General features: G+C 36.5%; 1 protein-coding gene across 14 annotated transcripts in view; it reads right to left on the bottom strand.

The window, feature by feature from the left end:
* The window catches only part of LOC117578124 (neurobeachin), a 294,046-nt gene that overhangs the window by 58,929 nt on the left and 207,457 nt on the right, over nucleotides 1-27,660 (bottom strand). For all 14 annotated transcript variants that reach the window (XM_052007160.1, XM_052007155.1, XM_052007158.1 and 11 more), the window contains one exon: nucleotides 20,312-20,416. In XM_052007160.1, coding sequence (XP_051863120.1) covers nucleotides 20,312-20,416 — 105 coding nt within the window. The remainder of the gene's footprint in view (nucleotides 1-20,311; nucleotides 20,417-27,660) is intronic.

Here is a 27,660-nt window from a genome sequence, read left to right as displayed (position 1 = left end):
AATATAAAAGTTTCTGCAAAACAACAAATTCTCAAAATTCATTTCTTCACCTTTTTGACATTTCTCCTCATATTTCTATTCACTTTTCATTATTTATATAAATTTTTTTTAATTGATTTGCAAGTTCAAATACTTTTCTATAACTTATAATGATTTTCTTGTTATGCAACATGCAATTTCTTTTTCTGGTTTTGAATATTTGTGTATCTTTAAGTGAAATAAATGTTTTTTTCTTTGGCTACACATAAAAAATAAATATTTATAACTTTTTCTAGGGCATCGCGTAGTCCATCAGACGCTTATATGGATGACTTTTATTTTGTATTTTATCTGTTAATGTTGCTCATAGCAAAATACAAAGTTGATTTGACGCCGTGGCGTTTTGTTTTTACAGCATTATTTCTTAATAAGCGCCAAGCGGGCAATGTTTGCTTTCCCCTCCCCCTCCCCTCCACGCCCCACCCCGCAGGACTTTTCACTAAGCCTGCCGCATAAAGCGTTACTACCCCCTAGAAGAAAGTTGGCAACACAAAAACGAAAAACGAAGGAAAAAAAAAAAAAGAAAGTAAGATGAGAAATGTGGAAAAATCAGGAACGACGAAGCGTGGAGAAGACAAAAATTAAATAATAAGAGAGCAACTTCAGTCAGATTTTATTACGTAATTGGGTAGCAATTTCTGCATGGCGCAACAACAACAACAACAACAACAGCAGCAACGAGAACAAAGTCCACTGAGCACAAATTAAATTTTTGGCCTTTTTTTTCGGCAGTGTTAAATCTCCTTCTCTCTGCATTTCTATCTCTAGTTCCATTACTATCTCTGTCTTCTTCTCTCCCTCTCTCTCTCTCTTCTTCGCAAGGTTGTGGAAAAGGAAAAGCAAGATAGTAGGCACTTGCTTGGGAAATGAAAGTCAGCAGCAGCTGCGTCTGCTTTTGGGACTCACTGAAGCGTCGACTAACCTTGTGCCTCTCATCTCTCTGCTTCCTATCGCAATCGATGTTGCTGTTGCTGTTGTTGCTGTTGCTGTGGTTGTAGGCTAAGGTTAAATTGAGCAAAGTCCGCAGCAAAGTCAAAGCATTGAACCCAAAACAACACAACACAGCACAATGAATTCTAATTGTTACAAACACACAACAACAACAAAAATTACAAAATAAAACCGAAAAAAAAAAACAAAAAAAATTCAAAATTAAGTGCATTTTCTTTTCAGACATTTTTTAGCCTCAAAATATGGGCAAAGTTTAATTGCCACACGGCATTTGGCCTTTGCTTTTGTTATTATATTTTGGGCACAGATTTAGGTGCAGTTATTTCTCATTACTGATTGCGATTACTTCATATTAAAGAAAGTAAGATAGCGGTAGTCGAGTCGAGTGTGCTCGACCGAAAGATACTTAATATAGACAAAAGAAATACTAAAATATAATACTATATTCCAAAAGAAATATTTCGCATATCAATATACTAATATCAAAATCTGAAAAATATACCAAATATTTTTGATTTCTTTAAAAAAGAAAATAAATTCAAGTACTTTTCAAATATACCAAAAAATACAAAATATACCAAACATTTTAATTCCTGAAATAGTTTGTTCAAGGATCATTAATACTGCAATTTTTCAAGAAGGTCTTTTGCGGTATTATTGTTTACATATACCAATTGAAAATACCAACAATATACTAAAATATACCAAAGATTATATTTGCATATCAATATAGTAATATTTGGAAAATATACCAAAGACTGTATTTGGTATATCAATATACTATTACATTGAAAATATACCAAAGATTTTGAAATATACCGAAATAGTTAATTGGTTAAAAAGGTTTAAGAATCATTAACACTGTAAGTAAAAATACTGCAATTTTTCAAGAAGGTCTTTTATTGTTAACATATACCAATTGAAAATACCAACAATATACTAAAATATACCAAAGATTATATTTGCATATCAATATAGTAATACTGGCAAAATATACCATTATATATTTTTGGTATATCAATATACTATTACTTTGAAAATATACCAAAGATTATGAAATATACCGAAATGGTTAATTCGGTAAAAAGGTTTAACAATTATACTATAAGTCGGAATCCCACAATTTAACATGAGAATTCGTTCACCTGCTGTTGTTAGCTTTGTAACTTAAATTCGATTTCAATTTGTCTTCATTACCGGGTATAATGCAAGTCGTGCGCACAGGTTTGAAGCCTTGAAGCAGTTGATTATATCTCTTTTGGCACTTTGCATTTGCTTTAGCTTTAACTTTGCCTGCTGCTGATTTCGCTTCCCGGTTATTTTGCACTTATTTTCCACTTTATCAGCGATTTGTTTGTCACCCCAAATCGTTTTCCCGGTTCGTCTTCTGTTCTTCTTCTTCTCCAGTTACACCCTTTATTTTTCTCATTCCAGCGCTACGATTTTTTTTTTGTTGTCGTTTTGTGTCGCATGGCGCAGTCAAATCGTTTCGTTTCAATAGAATTTCAATAAATTTATCAACGTGCCGCCGCCCGCTGAGCAGCGACGTCGCGTTGCCAGTCAAAGTCTTTTGCCGGGCAACGCGTCGTATACTTTATCAGCCAAATGGCAAAGGGGAAAGAAGAGAAGAACGCGTTGCGTCGCATCGCATCGTTTTTGCATGCCAGAGCAGAGCAGAGGAGAGAGCCAGAGAGCCAGAGAGTTGCCCCCTATTCAATTTCAACACCCGCTCGTCTCTATCTTTATGTCATCTTTTTAGTGCAACCTTCGTCTTTGCCTGCCAATCTGCTTCAGCTTCAGCTTCTGCTTTTGCTTCTCCATCGTCTTGTCTGTGATGCCGTGCAATGCGCTTATACGATATGCTTCCTTCCTTCCTTAGCGCCATTTGCCTGTCTTTCCCTCTCTTTCTCTCCTTCTCCTTCTCTCTGTCTGTGCTGTTTTATTTTGCAGCTCTTGCCTGCTGCAAATCTGCTGCAGCTTCTCTAACGGAAATTTATTATTGACAACAGCTGCCGCTGCAATGCAAACAAGCGGCAGGAGATGCTGGAGGAAGGCTTCAAGGCAGAGTCATGGCAGGATGTGCCACACACACACACACATATGGCTAAAAAGTGGCAGCAACGTCAGCAGTTTGCGGGTTAAGTAGCGTGGCCTCTGTCTCTGTCTCTGTCTCTGGCAACTGCAACTGCAACTGCCACTAGCTAGTGGCTTTCTCCTTACTCTCTCTCTCTCTTTGCATCTAAAACCCAAGGATGCTGAATGTCATTGGCGTTGCTGATGTGCATAACATTGACACAAAGTGCAGTGGCAAAGGCAAGTCACATGTGACGGAAGCAGAAGCCAAGAGACGGAGACGGAGACGAGGCACATTCAGGCCATTTACTTGGGCCTTCATCTAAATGCTGACAGGCGACAAATTTGTCAATTTGCCGGCATCGAAATTGAAACAAGCGACGGCAAGAACAATAAATTCATCGCACTGCAATATTGCAGCTCATTTAACTGCAATCAATTGCGCATTCAATTCGCACACACACACACACACAAATTGATCAATAAATATTTGGCTCTTCTTTTTCTTCTTCTCTTCTTTTGTTGACTATCACTCAATGCTTAGAACATATTTCAAGTTGGATGGGTGGGTGAAACAAAGAAAAGAATAGAGTTAAGAAGACAACCGAGTCAATGAAATAAACTGAACCGAAATGCTGGAATGGAACACCAAATAGATTAACTACAAAATGGAGACAGCGAGAAAGGAACACGAATTTGACAATTTGCAGGTTTTTGCAAAATGGAAAATGAAACGGCGTAAATAAACAGTAAAACTAAAACAAATAGATGTAAAACTAGAAAAAAGTGAAGTTAAGTTACACTAGGGAACAGTAAAAGTAACACAAACAAATTCGGTACATCTTAGAGAAAGAAACAAAAGGAATGAGACACGAGTTTCTTCACAACTGAGAACTTCAACACTGGAATGGAACACTTAAACTAAAGGTTACAGTAATTAACTGAGCTGAAATCTTGGTGTTGATCACAAAACTACAACAAAAAGTTGCAATATCCATTATAGAATGAAATAATGAGATTGAAACACGAAAATAATCGTTGAGTAGCAACGACAACATTGCAATGGGGAACTGAAACGCTGGAATGGAACACTTAAACTGGAGGCAAGTCAAGTTACAGTAATTAACTGAACTGGAATGCTGGAATGGATCACAAAACTACAACAAAAAGTTCACTACCCATTATAGAATGAAATAACGAGATTGGAGCATGAAAATAATCATTGATTAGCAACGACAACATTGCAATGGGGAACTGAAACGCTGGAATGGAACACTTAAACTGGAGGCAAATCAAGATAGAGTTATCAACTAAGCTGGAATGCTGGAATGGATCACAAAACTACAACAAAAAGTTGCAATATCCATTATAGAATGAAATAATGAGATTGGAACATGAAAATAATCATTGAGTAGCAACGACAACATTGCAATGGGGAACTGAAACGCTGGAATGGAACACTTAAACTTGAAGTAAATCAAGTTACAATAATTAACTGAGCTGGAATGCTGGAATGGATCAGAAAACTACAACAAACAGCTTCAAATGAGAATGAAACACAAAAACAGCCTCTCAAAAATTGCCTTGCTGAAATCATTGCTGACTCATTTGTCACCTGGCTAAAACTGCTATGTCTTGCCTGATTTGTTGTTGCTGTAATGATGAAGTTGCCGTGCTGTTGTCAAAGGCTTGAGCTCGCAGTTTCGCATTTGAGGCAACGTTGTGTGGATGCTTCTGCTGATGATGTCAGTTACTCAAGTGGCAACTGACAAAGGGCAATCACTTGTGACCGACGCTGACCTCCAGGGCATAAGTAACTTCAACTCCCCTTCTCTTTACCCTTCCCCAACCCCCTACCCATCCATTAGCTAGCTATTCTATGCTGCATCCACTTGACGCCACAAAGTTAATAACGTTGCACTGTCGAAAGTATTTTATTTCAATTTATTTTTGGCTAAATTTTAATTTATTTAATTAATTTCAACCGCAAGAGCGGCAACACTAATGGCAAGGGTTGCCACCCTCCCATTTATAAAGACAACTCAAATAGCAACAGCGAAACAAAAAACAAAAAAACAAAAAAAAAAAAATCATTATCAACATTCCCTTCGTGCCATTTGCCATTGTTTATATTTGGCGTTTGTTTTGTCCTTTGACGGACACAAAACACAAAAAAAAGAGTTGAACTTTAATTATTTGGTATTGCAGGTTCGCTTTTTTTTTTTTTTTTGTTTGCAATTTTTTTAATGAGGCGTGGAGTAAGTCAAGAGCAATTATTTGCGGCCTTTGAGCCTCCGTCAAACTGTCTGACTGAACTCTGAGTGAGAGCTCTGAAATTTTGTGTGACGACTTCAGAGATACCCTCAACTCAGATATAATGAAAATAACGACTTGTGGAACGTTCTTCAGACAGGGTAGCGATAAGTTGTGCTCATCATTTGCGAATGCTCTTAAAACATATTTCCCCTTTTTTCGTTTTCGTTTTTATTTTTTTATTTTGCTGCTCTGTTGCGACAAATTTCACAAATTAAAAGTTTTGACACAGGGTTGCTTGGAATAGATACAATTCCCCTTCGTCCTCTTTCCTGTGTGTGTGTGTGTGTGTGAGGAATTTAAATGTAACTCAGGCCAACATCAATTCCCAAGGTTTGTTTTTTATACCCGCTACCCATTGGGTAGAAGGGTATTATAACTTTGTGCCGGCAGGAAATGTGTGTAACAGGTAGAAGGAGGCATCTCTGACCCTATAAAGTATATATATTCTTGATCAGCCATGTCCGTCTGTCCGTCTGTCCGTATGAAACACTGGATCTTAGAGACTATAAGAGATAGAGCTATAATTTTTTTTAAATGCGGTACTATATCGATATACCTAACATACCATTTGGTGTTATTTTAGTATTTTCGGTATATTTTGAAAATAATACCACAATATTTTGCTTTTATTCAAAATGGGTAGCGGCTATCTTACAGTCGAGCACACTCGACTGTAACTTTCTGACTTGTTTTTTTTTTTTGTCACTTTTTACTTTATTTTTTGTTGCATTTCTTTTTTTTTATTCTGTGTTGAAGAGCTTTGGGCGGGTGCTTGGCACGTTTCTAGGCCCACTGAGGCGTGTAGGCGTTAGAAATCGTGCGCGAGTTTTTGGTGAAAAACGCGCGCGAATTGCCAGCGACGCGTTTTAAGTCGCCTCGTGGCACTTGCCACTTGCCCCTTGCCACCCAACTGAATCGGCATCAACATCAAACCTTTTGATGCCACAAAAACCCGTGCCTTCTAAATTGAATTATAAAAAAAAGGTGTCACAAAAGTCAACAGCTGAGTGGGCTTGCAAAAGTTGCTGGGATGATGTGGCAATGTGGCATTGAGAAGGGTTGAAAAGGCAGACATAGAAACTGAGAAGAGTGAGGCTAATATGGCCCCCATATCACTTAGAGTATGCCATCTAGATTGATGTGATTTTAAGCTGAGTGCGAATTGATTCAAGCATACACATTCAACTCGTTCGCTCGCTCGTTCATATGCCAGAGTTCATTTACACCTTTTGAGTGAGTGTGGCAAATAAATCCCAGCTGAAATCTATTAAAGCATTGACGACAAAAATCGATTAGACGCCATTTCCATTTCCACATTTATTAAATGTGCTTTGCAGCAAAATTGCAATTTGTGAAATATTCTTCGGCTTAAGAGACAAAAGATTGAACAAGTAGTGGTATTAAAATATACCAAAATAATATATTATACTTCAAATATACTAAAAATATACCGAAGGCTATATTTGGTATATTGTTAAAATACTGCATTAAAAACGTCAAATAACAATGTACAGCAAGCATAAAGAAAATATACCGAATGTTATATTTAGTATATTTATATGTTACTACAATAGAAACATACCATATAATAAACCATAAAAATACTAAAATATACAAAATATTATTGATAAAGTATATTGATAAAGTATCACATACTAAAAATATACCGAAGGCTATATTTGGTATATTGTTATAGTTCTGCATTAAAAACATAAAATGACAATATACTGCAAACATAATAAAAATATACCAAATCTTACATTTAGTATATTTATATGCTACTACAATAAAAATATACAAAATATTATAGTTGCTATATTGATATAGTACCACATTGAAAATATACCATAGAGCTAAAAAAAAAAAATATACCAGATTGTCAGGCAAAGCAATTAAGATTAAGTTATTAAGTAAGCTTTTTAGTAAAAGCTTTTTCGCCAAATAAACGAATTTCTTAAATAACAATTTTTCAGGAATCTTTAAAGCTATAGTTCTTATTGTATGTTCCAAAATTTTCAACTATGTCTTCAAAAATACGCTTGTCGATTTGCGGAGGCGTAAGTGGGTGTGGCAAGAGACTGAAACAAACTTGATGTGCGTGTAAACATAAGAAATGCTGTCGAAAATAATTATATCTCTATTTCTTATAGTCTTTGAGATCAAGGTGTTGATATGGACGGACAGACAGACAGACAGACATTTCTATATCGTCTCAGCTGTTGAAGCTGATCACTTTAAAGGATTAAAAATAACTCCTTCTGTCGGGTATAAAAATGGAAATTGATTTTTCTTGTTAAATTTTAAAAATTTCCAAATTTCCTGCAAATATTTGTGTCATCAATGTGAGATGGAAGGAAGAAGAAGCATTTAAGCTGGCAAATATACATTTAATATAATCCACACTCGCCTCTTAAGCCTTTCGCTTGAGAGTTGTAAAAGCGCGATTTGCGCGCGAGCGTTTCTGAATTAATTTATATGCAAATATTTGGCGGAAAGCAAATCCGATCTAAGCCAAAATGCCACGCCCATGCACTTGAGTGCGCCTTCTTCCGCATGTGTGTGTGTGTGTGTGTGTCAAGATTTCAGATTTGAGATTTCAGTGAATTGAAGCCAATGGAAATCGCATTAAATATTTTTCGCCTGGCGGGAAAGCAGCAAACACACACAAATGGCAAAACCCAAAGCAAAACAATGAAAACTTTTAGGGGGGCGGGGGAGGGGAAGCTGCGGTGGTCATGTCAAACATGAAATTCAATTGTGTTTGGAATTCAAGCCGAACCCAGCGAAATGGACGCACAGCATTCAAGAACGTGAAGCATATGCGTCTACTCAAGCGGGACTCTTGCTGCCCAAAGGCGTGGCGTGGCGGGGGTCAAAAGAGTGAGGGTCCAGGGGGAAGAGAGAAAAATGTTGGTAGCTTTGAAATTTGTGCAAAAGTTTCACGTTGACATTTCCATAATAATTTTCTTTCATTTTTTTTTCTGCCGCCTTCTTTTTTTGCTTTCTCTTTTTATTATATATTTTTTTTTGAGTGTGTGTTTTTTTTTTGGGGTATTTTTTTTTTTTTTTGTTGAGGGGTTTCGCCCACAAAAAGTTTGCATTGCTTTTGACGCACGGCTGACTAACGGAACTGTGTGGCCCCTAAAACTCTTTTGTTGTTGCCAAAACGCAAAACTGGCTCACTGAATGCGTTCCAACTGCTCTGCCCCCCCTTTCCCTCTTCCCACTTCCCGCTGGCAAAGCAGAGCAGAGTTGCGGCTTCTTTTTTGCATATTGATGAGTCGATGATGCCAACGGCCGCCGCTTCACAAGTTGATGCCTAGACAGCAACCTAGGACGAAGCGTGTTCAAATTGAATGACAAAACGCATGTGTAAGCATTAGAGAGACCGAGAGAGAGAGAGAGAGAGAGAGCAGGTGGCAGAAGGAAGACAGCATTCAATCCTTTTGGTAGCAATAGAAAGAGAACGAGAGAGAGAGAGAGAGCGAGCGAGTCTCGAAGCTAAGCCCGCAAGCCAAAAATGCAAAGCAGCTTCTAAAGTATTCCAAACTGTTTTCACAGCGTACCAATTTCCCTTCCCCTCCCCCCCTCCACCCCTTCTCTCCTGCCCACGCCCACATCTTTTTCGGGGGTTGTCTGCCACGCCCAGGCGCTCATGTGTGGCATGTGTGCTGCCTGCCCTTAGGCCCATGATATTTGTGTCTCGCTCGCATCGCGTCAAAGCAGAATTGTTAGCAGACCTTTATGCATATTTCATGTCTGATGACACTGAACCAACAACAACAACAACAATAACAACAACTACAATCAGAGGCGACAACAACAACACAAACTTGTTATTCAAGTCTGACTTTGACTGCAACACATTCTAATTGTCATTGGGCTTCTTGCGTTGCAAATTTACAAATTTCTCTTGGATTTTTCAAAATCAACTCTCTCTGACCAAATGACATTGGCAACTGCAATTAAAGCTTACGCAAATCAAGGCTGCATAAATTCAACTTTAAATAGAGACAGCAATAGAAAGAGTGAGAGAGAGAGAGAGAGAGAGAGAGAGAGAGATGCAGAAATTGCTGCAAAATAAATTCTTGAGTTTCCATTTCCTTCTCTTTAACAATGTGTTTCTAAAGTTGCTCGATTCTTTATTTGTAAAATGGTAATCAAAAAAGCTTATAGATCATTAATGAACAGAAGAAATAAAAATAATAATAATAAATTAGGGAAAAAAGTAAAAATTATATAATATTATATATATTTCTATAAATTTCAACTACAAAAAATTGGAATTTGAACTATGCGATTTACAATTTTCCTTAAAGTTTTTATATAAACATTAACTAAAAGAAAAATTTAATAGATCACACTTCAAATTAAAATTGTTTGGAATTTAAATTAATAGAAAAATATATTTGTATTTTCTTACACAAAAATATGCAATTCAGTTTTTTTTTTAATGTATGTTGATAGAACAAATATAAATCTTTAATTTATATTTAAATTGATGGAAATATATATTATATAAAGACAAAAGTATTGAAGCTTATCATTTTTTTTTAAATATTATTAAATTTGTTTAAATATATATTTCAGCTTTAAATTCTTGTGAATTTATATGGAATACAAAATAATTTAGCTTAAAATTCTTAAATTGCGTTTAATCTAAAATGCAATTAGCTAAAATCGTTCTTAAACTTGTTTAATTTAATATGCATTAATAGACCCGCTATCTTTCTCTCTCTTTCCACAGGGTATTCGCACATTAAAATGTTTGGCCAAATTTGTATTGGTCCATTAGAATCAAATTATGCTGCACTTTGGGCATTTTATTTGTATCGTTGTATTTGATTTTGTGTGTATTGGAATTGAAATTGAAATTCTCAGTCGCAATGCTTAAGTTAATTTTGATTTTATGGCTTGTTGTATTCTAGATCTCTCTCTCTCTCTTTCTTTCGCCTTCTCCCTCTCTTTCTCTCTAGCTTGTATTGTATTGTACTTAAAATGCTATTAACTCGGCAAAAATTTAAAACTTGTGCGGCTTTTTTGGCTTTACGGTCTTTCCTGCTTCTATTTCTCCCATAGAGTTGCTGCCCTTTTTTCTTAAGGGTGGTAGAGGAAAGAGGGGTGCAGAGGGGTGGGGAGGGGTCTGTTTTTAAGCGTCTACTTAAAAATACATTTACACTTTAATGGCGCGACAAAGCGAGCGAGAGCGAACAACCAACAAAAAAAAAAGCAAATCAAAAAGAAATTAAATGACCTTTTCACATTGCCGCAATGAACGCGAGCAAACACACACACCAACACACACACCCATACACACACACACCCTTGGCTTGGCAGAGCTTAGTCTATTGGCCAATTGGCTTCTCCGTCTAAGCTATTTGCCTCTGTTTCTGTTTATACCCGATACACATAAGGTAGAAGGGTATCAGCTATCTTTGAAATGGTATATTTTGCACTCTATGGTATATTTGGTACTGTAGTGGTATATCGATATACCAAATATAAAGTTCGCTTCAAATGAGTATGTGTGTCTGCAACAGACAGAAGGAGTTGTCTCCTCTCTCAATATGGTATATTTTGTATATTTCGAATATAATAATCGATATCTGGTATATTTTGTATTCTATGGTATATTTTGAATATAATAGTGTATTCACATCTGGTATATTTTAAGTATAATAATATATCGATGCGTGGTATATTTACTAATAGTATACAGATATAACAAATATAACCTTTAGTATATTTTTGTATTTTTATCGATATCTGGTATATTTCGTATTCTATGGTATATTTTTAATATAATAGCATATCGTTTTCTGGCGTAATTCAGTATGTTTTGAGTATGATAGTGAATCGATATATGGTATATTTTTAGTATAATAGTATATTCACATCTGGTATATTTTAAGTATAATAATATATCGATGTGTGGTATATTTTTGAATAGTATACAGATATTACAAATACAACCTTTAGTATATTTTTGTATTTTTATCGATATCTGGTATTATCGATATCTGGTATATTTCGTATTTTATGGTATATTTTGAATAAATTAGTATATGGATTTTTGGCGTAATTCGGTATGTTTTGAGTATGATAGTGAATCGATATATGGTATATTTTGAGTATAATTGTATATTCACATCTGGTATATTTTAAGTATAATAATATATCGATGTGTGGTATATTTTTTAATAGTATACAGATATTACAAATATAACCTTTAGTATATTTTGAATATAATAGTATATGGATTTCTGGCGTAATTCGGTATGTTTTGAGTATGATAATGAATCGATATATGGTATATTTTTAGTATGATAGTATATTCACATCTGGTATATTTTAAGTATATTAAAATATCGATGTCTGGTATATTTTCTAACAGTATGTGTTGCTTTTAAGTATATTAAAATATCGATGTCTGGTATATTTTCCAATACTACACAGATATAACAAATATAACCTTTAGTATATTTTAGTATTTTTGCCAAATATAATACTGCACTTTTATAGCAAATGCCTAGCGAGTATCTCACAGTCGAGCACACTCAATTGTAACTTCCCTTCTTATTTGTTTTTTTTTGTTATTTTTTTCGTCTGAGGGTCTACTACGTGACGCCGTTGAAAAGGCCAAACACAAAATACAATACAAACACAACTCTTGGCCAATATCCAATGTGTGTGTGTGTGTGTGTGTGTGTGTGTGTGTGTGTGTGTGTGTGTGTGTGTGTGTGTTGCTTTCTATGGCATTCAGCGTTCGATTGGTCTATGACAAGTCATTCATATTTAATGTGCAACTCAAATTGTTTAGCATTGCCTTCTGCCTGCAACACTGACTGTCTCTGCAATGTGTCGACGTGTTTACATTTGCCACAGCTGTGAGTACTCTTCGAGTTCTCTCTCTCTCTCTCTCTCTCATCTCTCATTCTGTCTCTTTTCACCTACCTCCCCAGCTTTACCTTGAGCAAACTATGTCAAAAAGGCATAAAAAAAAATGCTGTACCAAAAGTCAATTGTTGAATTTTTCTTTAAGGGCCAACAAAATGTGAGCAAAGCTCTTTATTTTGGCCATTACAACTAAATGCTTCTCATATTTATTACTTCGATAACAAAGACAAATAAATTCTGGCTGCAAAGTCATTGTTGCAAATCGAAATTTGGTCACCTATTGTCTGAATTTATATTTGCAAAGATTCTTCACCTAAACTAAACTATTTTAGCAAATAAAATTTAGACAGTAGCTAGAAATATTTTAAATCATTTATGCATTTTATTTATGAATTTTCAGTAATACTTCTGATTCAAATTCTTTAAATATAGTTGGCAAAATAAATTCAAAAAATGTTGATGGCAGTTTACAAGCTCCAAATATTCTTGATCACTTCTGAAAAATGTTTATGCTCAATTCAAATTCACAAAATATATTTCGCAAATTCAAAATAAGAAAAGCTTAAGGCAGTTGCCAAATATATTTATATTTGTCAGCTAAATATTCTCTCAATGTTTTCAGTACTTTTTATGATGCTTAAAAATATAATACAAATATATTTCAAAGCATTCAACCCTGAAGAAAAATGTTTACGTTAGTTTTGTGATTATTTTCAAACGTAATTATTAAATTTTGAAAAGTTTCCAAGTAGTTGAAGTAATTTGTCGTGGATTTTCAAAATTCAAATTATGACTAATACAAGTTGGAATAAAAATACTTAAATACTTTCAGCATAAATGCATAAATATATAAATAGTTGAAGTTGATAAAACTCCAACTTCATTTGAGTTTTACAGTTGGAATTTAAATAGCAAATCAAATAAAATATTATATATGAACGCTGCGCATGTTGAAATTCACACGAGTGTATAAAAACGGAGGCCCAAAGGCTATTGGGCTAAAGACTGGGCGTGGCAGGCAGTGGGAGGGGATGAAGCAGAAGCAGCATTCGGACAGTGTTCGTGTGTGTGTGTGTGTGTGTGTGTGTGTGTGTGTGTGTGTGTGTGTGTGTGTGGGAGGAAAGTGGGAAACTTATAAAATATCTGCAACGAATACAAATTCAATTCATGAATAAATTTTAATGTTGTGCCTTTGGCTATTGCTGTTCTAGCTGCCTCTGCTTTGCTTTTGTCGATGCTGAAAGTTGTTGCTAATCTCCCGCGGGTGTTGCCCCACGGTGGCATAGATAGAAAGAGACAGACAGAGAGAGAGAGAGAGCAAGAGAGATATTCGCATTTTATAGATATCCATCGCTGGATTTGTTTTCCGTTTTCCGTTTGCTGTTTTTTCTCCCATTTTCCCCCATTTTGCATTTCGCATTTCGCATTTTCTGTTTGTGCTGCTGATTTGCCACACTCTCGGATAATTACAGCGCTCGCTTTGAACTTTAAATTCAACCAGCAGAACAGCACTTCTTCACCCTCTTCCTCTTCCTCTTCCTCTTCTTCTTCTGTGTCTGTCTCTGCCGCGTGCCTCGTTCCTCTTGCCTCGTGCTACTTGTGCCTATTATGCCACACTGTGGCATGCGAGCATTTTTCGGCTTTAACACGCCGCTAAGCTGCAGCTAAGCCGCCGCTGAATGCCGCCATTGCCAAAAGTTTAGTCATTCCTCCTCTCCCTCTCCCTCTGCCTCTCCCTTTCTCCCTCTCTCCCTTGGCAACATAATCACAAGTTAATCCCCCGTGTAACTTTAGAGCTTGCAACAGTAACAGTAACAGGGACAGCGACAGCAACACAAGCTGAAGTTGCGACTTCTCAACGAAGACGTCACTGTTCGAACGCAGATAAGCAGCTAAAGCCAATGGCTCTCCACTCTCCCTTCCCTTTCCTTCCCTTCCCTTCCCTTTCCTTTCCATCCCTGAAAACTGTCACCCCCTGGCATACTCAAACTCTGTTTTGTTTTCATCCTCTTCGTTAGATAAGCAATAGCTCAATGTCGCTGCAGCGAATATTACAGGTTTTTCTCTGTTGCTTGCGAGAGAGAACGAGAGAGCAAGAGAGAGCGAGAGAAAGTGAGAATATGAGAACCGAAGCAGTCACAAATCCTTTCATTTCATACAAAATAATACAATTTTAAACTACCAAAGCAATTTTTATAATGTTAGACCAGCTGCACAATGTTAACAGAATAAAAAATGTTTAATTTATGTTAAGAAATATGTCCGCAATATTTTCAAGTTATGAATTTAACATTTACTTGACATAGGTTTCAGCTATGTTAACAACTAAATGTCGAAATTTGTTAATTAAAATGTTTGTGAATTACATATGTATTCGTTAGTTATGAGATTAGGAAATGAAAGATGAAATCATTTGTTAACATTACATGATTTTTTAATAAAACAAAACAAATTTAAAATGAAAATGGAAATCATTCAACGACTCCCATATTATGTTAATTAACAGTTTTGGGAATTATGCCGAGAGAGTTGAGTAATTTGCTCCATGAATGTATTAAATATATTAAATGGAAGTTGCATTGATCAGTCAGCAAATTAAGCAAAGTATTGACAGAAAAATCTGTGAATATATGCAAATGTAAAAAATTAAACATTTAATAGTTAATTAACATAAGAATGCTGCACTATGCGAAACCCGTTTCAAAGTGGAAAATGATATTGGAAAAGATCGAAATCTATGCTTTGAAAAAATACTAAAAAAAAAATACTCAAAATTAAGCCATTTCAGAAGAAAACTATATGTGAAGAATATTAAGAAACCAGAATTTAATGGCAAAGAGTTCATCAGCATGCCAGAGAAAATGCGAATAGTGAAGAAGAAAAGCATGTGAAGCTCAACTAATTTGACATGAAATCTCGCATTAATTTGCAATCAAAGAAAAGCAGAGAAAACGGACACGCATGAATAAAAGCTATGGCAATGTTTCAGGCAAAGCAGAATGCAAAGTCACACAGCAAACTTGATGGAAGGTGAAAGCTGTTGACCAACCAGTAACTGCGACTGTGACTGTGACTATGTTTTAGGCCAAGCTGGTAACGAGTGAGTAACTGGTAACGAGTCACAAGAAGTGAGAGAGCGAAGAGGTTACATTAAATTGCAGCTGTTGACCAACCAGTAACTGCCACTGTGACTGTGACTATGTTTTAGGCCAAGCTGGTAACGAGTGAGTAACTGGTAACGAGTCACAAGAAGTGAGAGTGCGAAGAGGTTACATTAAATTGCAGCTGTTGACCAACCAGTAATTGTAACTGTGACTGTGTCTACGTTTTAGGCCAAGCTGGTAACGAGTGAGTAACTGGTAACGAGTCACAAGAAATGAGTGAGCGAAGAGGTTACATTAAGTTGCAGCTGTTGACCAACCAGTAACTGTAACTGTGACTGTGACTATGTTTTAGGCCAAGCTGGTAACGAGTGAGTAACTGGTAACGAGTCACAAGAAGTGAGAGAGCGAAGAGGTTACATTAAATTGCAGCTGTTGACCAACCAGTAACTGTGACTGTGACCGTGTTTTAGGCCAAGCTGGTAACGAGTGAGGAACTGGTAACGAGTCACAAGAAGTGAGTGAGCGAAGAGGTTACATTAAATTGCAGCTGTTGACCAACCAGTAACTGTAACTGTGACTGTGACTATGTTTTAGGCCAAGCTGGTAACGAGTGAGTAACTGGTAACGAGTCACAAGAAGTGAGAGAGCGAAGAAGTTACATTAAATTGCAGTTGTTGACCAACCAGTAACTGTAACTGTGACTGTGAGTATGTTTTAGGCCAAGCTGGTAACGAGTGAGTAACTGGTAACGAGTCACAAGAAGTGAGAGAGCGAAAAGGTTACATTAAATTGCAGCTGTTGACCAACCAGTAACTGTAACTGTGACTGTGACTATGTTTTAGGCCAAGCTGGTAACGAGTGAGTAACTGGTAACGAGTCACAAGAAGTGAGAGAGCGAAGAAGTTACATTACATTGCAGCTGTTGACCAACCAGTAACTGTGACTGTGACCATGTTTTAGGCCAAGCTGGTAACGAGTGAGGAACTGGTAACGAGTCACAAGAAGTGAGTGAGCGAAGAGGTTACATTAAATTGCAGCTGTTGACCAACCAGTAACTGCGACTGTGACTGTGACTATGTTTTAGGCCAAGCTGGTAACGAGTGAGTAACTGGTAACGAGTCACAAGAAGTGAGAGTGCGAAGAGGTTACATTAAATTGCTGCGCTGGCAAAGGCTGTAAAATTTGATTGGCCAGACGAAAAAGGCTTTGTAGTAAAGAGTGAAGAAGAGAGCGATAGGAGGCCAAATATGCGGTTAGCTGTTGCTAACTGAAACTGTAACTGTGACTGTGACTGAAATGAAGATGGGAGTTGGGAGATGGGAGATGGAGAAGCAGCTGGCAGCCATAACGTGGCTTAATTTTGAAAAGACGCTTTGATTTGCGCGAACTGAGCTGAGCTGAGCTGAAGCGAAGCGACTTGCAAATTTATTGTCAAGTATAAAATGTAACGACCACGACGAAGAAAAAGGGGGGAGGGAAAGGAAAGGTGAGAGCTGAGCAGGTGTGTGTGTGTGTGTGTGTGTGAGCCATGGGCCATTGGCCGGGTTAACGGCTGCTGAGCTGAACTGAAACAGTTATTTGCACTTGGCCCGGTTACGTGCCGAATCAATTGAGTGGCTCCGGAGAGAGAGCGAGAGAGAGAGAGAGCTGGATAGAAACGCTGCTGGTAAACACATAAATCATTTAAGTATTCCCAGTTACAACTGTATAGGTATGTGTGTGTGTTGGTGTGTGTGTGTCAGCTATGCAAAATTGTTTGGGCTGCCATTTTTGGCATTGGCTTTGGGCCCCCGTTAACTGTTCCCTGTTGATGTTGCTGTTGCTGCTGTTTCCCCCCCCCCCCCTCGAGGCAATAAAATGGCTGTAAATTCCTTTTTATTTCGACTTGCCACGTAAAGGGGCATGCCACCAGCCAACAGCGACTGCTGTGGCACCTGCTTGGCATGCCAAATTAAGCCAGCCAGCCAGCCAGCCGAATGTTGGAAATTCTTGTAGCTGGCGCCTAAAATCACACAACGCTTTTTGCGCCACTTCAAATGATGCATATTTGATGCGTGTTTTACATATGCCAACAACAACCATGCCACACTCACACACACACACACACACACACATGTGTGTGTGCACACATTTGTCAGTGACAATTTTCATTAATTTAAAAAGCTAAATAAATTTTCGCTGGCAGCAAGCCGCAACTATTTTGTGTGTTGTTCAGCGACAAGCGAAACTCGTGTCGAACACACACACACACATACAAACACAAACACACACACACACCCATATATACACTCTTCAACACTTTGAAGCTTGGCAAGCGGCATTTTAATGGCATGCATATGTAAGTGACTTTAAATGGATCGACCACCCACACACAACAATCAAACACACCCCCACACACACACACACACACACACCTACATACACCCACACACATATAAACACACACCTACACACTTGCTCGCACCTGAGCAGAATTGCCTTTCATTAAAGACACGCCACAGTTAAAAGCAAATGCTTCGCTTCGGAGACAAGAAAAATCAACAAAAAGTTTGCTTCGCATTTCTCAATGTTGTTTTTTTTTTTTTTTTTTTTGGTTTTCAGCCACTTCTGCTTTTTGCACTTTCGCAATGCAACAAATTGCCGCAAGACAATAAATTTATCGCAGCTGCCTTGACGCGTTATCTTTGTGCGCTTTTCGCTTAAATATTTGTCTACCTAAAAAGCGAAATAAGACAACGCAAAATATATCAATATGATCTTCGTTTATTTATTTTCCTTCTTTTCCATATGTAATAGTATATTCATATACTAAATATAGTATTTGGTATATTATGGTATGTTTCAAGACAAAAAAACTGCTGCTTCTATTGATAATGGATGTTCTTTCTTATATATTTTATCTGCGAAATAATTGGCATAAAGATTATTTAAACTGTGTCAAAAGTAATAAAAAATAAATTATTTCAAATATGATTTAACTTTCTTTGTAACAAAGATGTGATACTAGTTCGTATAAATATATACCAGATGTAACATTTGGTATGTTTTAGTATTTTTTGGTATATTTAAAAAAATAACGCGTTGAAATTAAATATGTAAGACCAATTCGTATGTATATACTGTATATACCATATGGGACATTTGGTATATTTTAGTACTTTTGGTATATTTTAAATCGAATGCCGCGTTGCAATAAAGATCTAATACCAGTTCGTATGAAATAGTATAAATATATAGCATATATAACATTTGGTATGTTTTAGTATTTTTTGGTATATTAAAAAAAATAACGCGTTGAAAATAAATATGTAAGACCAATTCGTATGTATATACTATTATCCATATACCATATGGAACATTTGGTATATTTTAGTATTTTTTGTATATTTTAAATCTAATGCCGCGTTGCAATAAAGATGTAATACCAGTTCGTATGAAATAGTATAAATATATAGCATATATAACATTTGGTATGTTTTAGTATTTTTTGGTATATTTTTTTTTTAAATACCGCGTTGCAATAAAGATGTAATACTTGTTAATATGTTATAGTATATCCATATACCAGATATAACATTTGGTATATTTTAGTATTTTTGCAGTATATTTTAAGAATTGTACTGCACTATTTTGCTATTACTGCAAATGGAAAATCGAGCACTCTTGCCTATAGCTTTCTTAATTGTTTTGTCTACAAAATATTTGGCATGACATTTATTTGAGGTGTGCTAGAAGTTAAATAAATAAGCGTAATAGATATGGAATATTTTCTATAAAGTATTTCATTGTTTAATTTTAACTGTAACTAATTAAATATTAGCAATTACGTTTTATAAAGTTTTCTAGGTTTTTAATAAGCAGCTGTGTAACTATTTTGCTCTGCTCAAACTCTAATTGGCAATTTATGGAATTTTGTTGAAATTCATATGTCAACGCGCGTCAACTTTGAAATGGGGGCGAAAAACATTTTTGGTCAAAGCTCGATGCTTGACAAATCAAAATTGAAACAATTAGTTTTGCGTGAAAGTTCGAAATTGCAGCGAGCAGTTGTTGTATGTTTTATTTATTAGATGCATGAGACACAAAGTTGAAACAAACTCATTAAGCGACAGCAACGAGTGTGTGTGTGTGTGTGGGTGTGGGTGTGGGTGTGTGAGTGTGGGTGTGTGTGTGTTGTATGCTGTCACGGTTACTCAACTTCCGGCGTCTACTCTTTCACACTTTCTCATGCGGCTGACAGGCAACCTGTCCTGTCCTCTACTCTCCACTTCTGTTTGCTGTCGTATTCTATCCCGCAGCGCAATTGCAATGTGTGTGGAGAGAGAGAGAGAGAGAGGGAGTGAGGGAGACAGCGCACACTTCCTGCCACACACACACATAGAGACACAGACATTAACATATACGTTATATACGTGTCCGGGAGCCGGAGATCCTTTGCCAGCATTCATGCTAATAATTTGTTGGCGCTGCCGAGGCGCAGTGACAACGTCAGGTGTAAAATATTGCTTAACACGCACACCCACACACACACACACAGCTGAACGAGTGACAGAGATAGACATATATATATTCATATGCAAATCAACACAAAAAAAAAAGACAGAAAACAGCAAAAGTAAAAAACAGTTGAAAGGCATTTCATGTTGCGTTTTCATTACGCCCAATTTGTAGGCAGGCAATGTAAACCACGCCCCCTTCCCCTCCACCGCCCACTCCCACCTGTCTTCATTTTGTCGCTGGTTAATTTGCCTTTGATGCCACACACACAGCACGCTGCAAACATTTTGATTGAATTTTGTGCCATCGCGCAATTATATTTTGTTGTTTTTTGCCTCGCAAAGAGTTGAACGACAAAAAAAAAGGTGAATATATGATATATATATTGGGATCCCAGCAATCAATTATTTAGTTACCACGTATCAGAGACTCACCTGCAAATTGGGCGGACAATGATCCAGCAGCTCGAGCATATGTTTAATATTCTGCGCATCCTGTATCACAAAATTCAATTCCATATCGAATTCACCGCCGACCAGCTGGAAGGAGAAAAAAATGGAAGAAATTGTTATAGTAAATAAGTAAAAAAGCTACAATCGAGTGTGCTCGACAATGCGAGATTTCAATAAAAATATACCAAATTAATATACCGAAGACATACTCAAATATACTGAAGTCTATATTTGGTATATCGATAGTAGTCCTAATACTAAAATAAAAATATACCAAATTAATATACCGAAGACCTACTAAAATATACTGAAGTCTGTATTTGGTATATCGATAGTAGTCCTAATACTAAAATAAAAATATACCAAATTAATATACCGAAGACATACTAAAATATACTGATGTCTATATTTGGTATATCGATAGTAGTCCTAATACTAAAATAAAAATATACCAAATTAATATACCGAAGACATACTCAAATATACTGAAGTCTATATTTGGTATATCGATAGTAGTCCTAATACTAAAATAAAAATATACCAAATTAATATACCGAAGACATACTAAAATATACTGAAGTCTATATTTGGTATATCGATAGTAGTCCTAATACTAAAATAAAAATTTACCAAATTAATATACCGAAGACATACTAAAATATACTGAAGTCTATATTTGGTATATCGATAGTAGTCCTAATACTAAAATAAAAACATACCAAATTAATATACCGAAGACATACTAAAATATACTGAAGTCTATATTTGGCATATAATAGTGCTAATACTAAAATAGTAGAATATACTGAAGGTGACACTTGGCATATTCTCGATATATTTGGTATATTGTAATGGTATTATTTTATTCACTTCAGTATATTAGTATTAGTATCAGTATCAGTAGAAAATATGCCATACATACTATATAATATATCGAAAACTACTAAAATGTAATTAAGTGTATACTTGGTATATTATAGATTTACTAAATATAGCCTTCAGTATATTTTAGCATAAATACACATTGTACCATATAATATTCCGAAGACAAAAATACACTTAAGGCTATATTTGGTATGGTATCGATATACCAAATACAATAATATACTGATAATTTGGTATTTCGATGCTATACCAAATGTATATTTTAGTATAACTACAAAATATACCATAGATTATAAGATATACCAAATTGTCAGCCAAAATAACAAAGACTCGTAGTATGTTGGCGTTTTTTTCCCATACAAAATGATTTCTACAATTTGTATCTGATCGGATACTAATATATGTTAGTTATTAATAAATTTCATTTCCTGCAGTCACAAAGTTGTAATACCCTTCTACCCTATGGTTAGCGGGTATAAAAATTTGAATATATTTTTGATTGGCTCTCAATAAATATTGTGTGTTTACATTGCAGTTAATTTGTTATTTGACATTTATTGTGCATACAAAACTGTGTATGTTTATCGCTTGCACAGTTGTTGACTTCAAAATGCACACAAAGGATTATCAGCAGGTCATTAAATTAGTTGAAAAGCACAAAATGCAGTTTGTGATAAATCGTTTGATAATAATTGCATGCTATGATATTTATTTAGACATTCATGCGTGACAATTGATATTAATTTGTGCTTCAGGTTCAGGTTCAGGTTTTCAACTTTTCAAGTTGAGAATCGAATTTAAATTTAAAGAGATGCCTGATGCTGACAGCGACTGAGATTGGGGATGGGATTATCTCTTGCTCTGGCTGGCTGATAACCATTTTGTTGCCTCGAAACATTGTCGAGCTTAAGCTAAGTACTCATAGGCCTACGCATTTCGTCTATCTGTCTGTCTGTCCGTCTGACAAAAGGGGGTCCAGTCCATATCCTGGCAACGCAATCAGCGCTCCTTTCACAACAAGTAGCGAAAAGTCACATAGCAGGCGTATAAAACTCAATCGGAGTAGTAAAAGTGAAGAAAGGTTCTAACTTAATTACGACAGACGGAGCAAAACACATTTCCCACACTCGCCTCGCCATCTTCTTTTTATTTGACAGGCAATTGAATCGGCAATCGAATTCGTTGTTGTCCCGCTTGTTGTGTGTGTGTTTGTGTGTGTGTGTGTGTTATATAATATTTCCCCTTCCCGTTGGCCACTTTGGTGGAATCGTCTTTGGCGGATTTTGTGTCAATTCATTTTATGCTTTTTGCGCGCTTTAATAAAATCAGCAAAATAAATTCAATAAATTGATTAGAGCCAACTTTAGCGCACAAGTGTTACAAGTGTTTTGGCGTCTGTCTTCCTCTCCTCCTCTCTTTCTCTCCCATTCCCTTTCCCACTCTCTGTCTGTTTTTTTTTTCTTCTTGCTTTTTGTTGGGGGGCTTAGCAACATTTTGGCTGGCGTCCGCCAGCTGGGCGCCAGTCACATCCCTTTCCTCTTAATAAGAATCCTTCGCAGTTTCTCTCCCTCTCTTTCTCTTTCTCTTTCTCTTTCTCTTTCTATTTCCATCTCTTTCTCGCACTCCCACTATCTGCCTTGATTCTTTGGGGCTGACTGCACTTGAGCTGTTTGTTATGGACAGCTTTATAATTATGCGGCCTTAAATCCACAGCCTTTGCCTCTGCCTCTGCCTCCGCCTCTGCTGCTTCGGGTTGCCACAACCACAGCCTAGTGGCTGCTGTGGTTGCCCCCAACTCCGCCCGCCTCACCGCCTTTCATCATCCTTTTGGGGCTAAAGCTCCCCGGCTCCTGTGCTGCTGTGCAAAACCCATTGTGGGCCTGTGATTTCTTATCACCTGATTTTGCAGCGAAATCAAAGCCACAGCCGCTTCAAGCAGCTGCTTCAACAATGGACTATGCTTGGCTTGCAAATCAACTCGTTCGGCTTTAAGTGCTTTAAAATACTTTATTAAAAGTGTTGGCGAGTATTTAAACTGCTGGCTTCCTCTCATTTATATAGATTACTAGAACTGTTATACAGTCAATATGCACCTGTTATCAAACAAATGCTACACAACTGTTATACAACTATTGTGCAATAACTATACTGTTTGCCATTAACTGTTATACATTTGTTATACAACTGTTATACCACTAACATTAATAAGCGCAATATTTGGTATTTCATGCTGCCTTTCTTTCATTTATATAGATTACTAGAACTGTTATACAGCCAATATGCACCTGTTATCAAACAAATGCTACACAACTGTTATACAACTATTGTGCAATAACTATACTGTTTGCCATAAACTGTTATACATTTGTTATACAACTGTTATACCACCCACATAAATAAGCGCAAAATTTGGTATTTCATGCTGCCTTCCATTCATTTATATAGATTACTAGAACTGTTATACAATCAATATGCACCTGTTATCAAACAAATGCTACACAACTGTTATACAACTATTGTGCAATAACTATACTGTTTGCCATAAACTGTTATACATTTGTTATACAACTGTTATACAACTATTGTGCAATAACTATACTGTTTGCCATAAACTGTTATACATTTGTTATACAACTGTTATACCACCCACATTAATATATTACTTCTTAAAAAAAAAAACTGTTATACAACTGGCATACAAGTGTCATAAAAGTGTTATACAAGCTCTATACAAATTAATTAATTATTTCATGCTTGTAATACACGATTCTTAAAAACTGTTATACCACTGCAATTAATTTATTTTTGATGTCTTTAATGGTATTGTTAAAAACTGTTATACAACTTTCGCGCAGTTACCTTTGTTATTCCCAAAGCTCATGCAAACAATGCCCGTTAGTTTGCCAAAGTTTAAATGTCTTGCAATTTCGTGAATCAATTTCAAATGACAAACAACAGTTCAACCAAATTGAAAATACAGACGCAAAAAATGTGTAAATACAATAAAAAATTTAAATAAAATGAGTTTCATGAAATGAGAATGCCAGAAGAGAGAGAGAGAGAGAGAGAGAGAGAGAGTGAGAGAACTGTTCTTATTCATATTTAAATTAAACTTTGCGGAAAGTTTTTAGCCTTCACGGCAAACAATTAAGGCAAGTTGGTTCCTAAACGCCGCTTAATTATATTCCAGCTTGGGTTCTTGCAATTCCCCAGCGAGTTTTCCCATCCCTCCCTCCTCCCTCCTCCTTCGCCCCCTCTCGCAATCATCACGCACCTTTTCCTAGCACATTTAGTCAATTTTGAGTTCATTTAAAAAAGTTTTTTTCTCTCTCGCTTCGTGTTTTTTTTTTTGCACATTTCTTCGCTTTTATTTCATTTCATTTTATTTTTTTTATTTTTTTTTCTGCTGTTGTCTCCTTCGTTGGACAGAGAAGCTGTCGCTGACGTTTCACTGCTGCTTGTCACCTCGTCTCGCAGTGTTCCCCTCCCCCCTCCTCCCCCTCCCCCACCCAATCGTGCCATCTTGCCAACGCTTTTGTCCTGAGAGTGTTTGAGTTTGCTTTCGCTTGTTTCCTTCTGTGTTTCTGTCGCTTTGCGCTTATTTAAAGTAAATTGAATTTCTATTTTATTTAAAATGCGCATTGAGACGCACTAAAAGTTCTCAAGTGGCAACGTTTTGTATGCCACACGGTGTGTGGCAGGCAGCATGGAGCAAAAGGGGCATGGATAGAAGCAACAGAGGAGCCCGGTTGTCGTCAAGGGGCTGCCAGCTGAAAATTTAGCGTGAAGGTGTAAAAATTACACTTTACACTCGCAGTCTCAGCAAATAGAAAGCGAGAGAGAGAGAGAGAGAGAGAGAGAAATAGTGGGAAAGGGGAGAAGGCAGAGGCCATTGCCTTTGTAGCTTTTATTCTATTTGACTTTTCTCATTGAAGCTTGTTGCCGCTGCTTTTTTACTTTTGTGCAAGTTGCTCGCATTATTCTTGTAATTCAATTTCATTTTGCAGGTGTCGAACTCGACTCAAACTACGTCGACGCCATTGTCAAAGATGTGTGTAGTTTGCGGTGGATGGAGAGAGGGAGTGAAATGAAATGAGAGGAAGAGGAAGAGAAAGAGAAAGAGAGAGAGAGGGGGAAGACTGAGGCACTGTGACACAATGAAGTATATAATAAATCGCTTTAAGTGAATGTTTATGAAAATCTATGCTGAGTATTGACTTGTTAAGACCCTTTTTCACATTAAAAGGTGAGTTACAACATTGATTGACATAAAGTTCATCCAGTATTTCACTGTGATCAAGAATTTCACACAATGAAGTGCAATAATATGAAAATCGATGCTGAGTATTGACTTGTTAAGACCCTTTTACACATTGAAAGGTGAGTTACAACATTGATTGATATAAAGTTCATCCACTATTTCGCTTTGATCAAGAATGTCACACAATGAAATGCAATAATATGAAAATCTATGCAGAGTATTGACTTGTTAGAACCCTTTTACACATTAAAAGGTGAGTTACAACATTGATTGATATAAAGTTCATCAAGTATTTCACTTTGATCAAGAATTTCACACAATCAAGTGCAATAACATGAAAATCTATACTGAGTATTGACTTGTTAAGACCCTTTTACACATTAAAAGGTGAGTTACAACATTGATTAGCATAAAGTTCATCAAGTATTTCACTTTGATCAAAAATTTCACACAATGAAGTGCAATAATATGAAAATCTATACTGAGTATTGAATTAAAGTACAAAAATAATTTATATAAAGCTAATCAAGAAATTCACACAATATAATAAATCGATTAAAGTGAATGCCTATGAAAATCTAAGCTGAGTATTGACTTGAAAAGACCTTTTAACACATTGAAAAGTGAAGTACATAATTAATCAATAAAAAGTTCGTCGAGTATTTCACTTTGATTAAGAATTTCCCACCATAATAAGAAATAATATAAAAATATTTGCTGTGTATTGACTTAAAAAGACCCTTTCACACATTACAAGGTTAAGTGCAGCATTCATTAAGAATTTAACATAATAAAGTAAGAAAGCTAACGTTGAAAGTGATGAATTTTGATGAAAGAATATGTTGAGTATTGACTTACATAGACCTTTTCACACTACAAGATGAACAAAGAAACTTATTAAAATACCAATTCCACTCAAACGATTGCGGTGCCAATGCGACTTGGGAATACCCTGAGAACAATGCCTAAACTTGTGAGCAAGAAAGTGTTGGCTTCATTTGGATTGCATTTGTTTCGACAGCACCTCAGCAGAGAGAAATTCCCGATTGGTTTTGTAGGGGGCACACAGGCACAGACACAAGTGAAACTGAAACAATGATCGCCATGACTAACTACTCCCACGAGGAGTTGAAATTTCCGTATTCCGAAGTCAAATGCACACGAACAACAACAAGAACAACAGCGGGGCAAAGAAAATAAAATGCAAACAAACGAAACGAAACCAAAAAAATAAAAAGGCAAAATCTCTGGCCCATTTCCCATGAACATTTCCCATTTCGACATCCTTTTGCTGTGTGTGTGTGTGTGTGTGTGTTATCTGCAGCAATCAACTTGCCACTTGCTCCTCAACACTTTCTCCCACTCTCTCTGTCGCTCATGTGGCATGTTTGCGTATGTGAAATGCTTTGCTTCATATTGTGGCATGCCCAATGCTAATGCCTCGACTGCTTTATCATGGCGCTTTATCATTGTCGGTTACCAGTTTTTCCACCAGTTCCCACAGCGACTCATCGCAGCACCCACTATACCTCTCTCGTTCTCTCTCTCGCTCTGTCTCTTTCGCTATTTTCGGGGGGCATTTCATCTCGGCTTTTGTGGCATTTCTTTTCGGAAGTGCTCGTCATTAGGGAATATTCGCAGTTTTTCGTGGTTAAGCTTTTAAAACAGTTTTTGAAAAGTAAACGCATTCCCCAGGCTTCCCTTGCCCCCTTCCTCCTCTCCCTTCTGCTCCTCCACCTTGTCCTCCACTTCTTGTTGCCTATTTTTTTCACTCTTTTTTTTTCTGTGGGCTTTTCTTTCATCGTCGCTTATTTGCAAATGCTCTTCGCTCAAACACTTTACTCAATTTCTTTTCTTTCTTTTACTTTTTCTTTTGCCACTACCTTCTCTCTACTTTGGCTGCTTCTTATTTACACACACACACACACACACACACACTCACGCACTTTTGCAAATTGCTCGTTGGGGAAATTTTCGCTGTGGAACTTTTTATTGTTTTTTACGCTGTTTCAAGTCTTTGTCTCTCTCGCTCTCTCTCTCTCTCTCTCTCACAATCTCACTCGCATATGCTGCTCCTTTGAGTAGTGTTTGCGTGTTGCCCTCATTAGACATTTTCTCAGACGTTTTCAAAATTTTCTTGGCTGCCGCATTATTGATGACTCTGGCGGAGCGCCATTAGATGACC

The sequence above is a fragment of the Drosophila albomicans genome, chromosome X (genome assembly GCF_009650485.2).
Source record: "Drosophila albomicans strain 15112-1751.03 chromosome X, ASM965048v2, whole genome shotgun sequence".
In the NCBI taxonomy this organism is placed as follows: Eukaryota; Metazoa; Arthropoda; class Insecta; order Diptera; family Drosophilidae; genus Drosophila; species Drosophila albomicans.
This window is presented reverse-complemented; position numbering and strand designations above follow the sequence as displayed.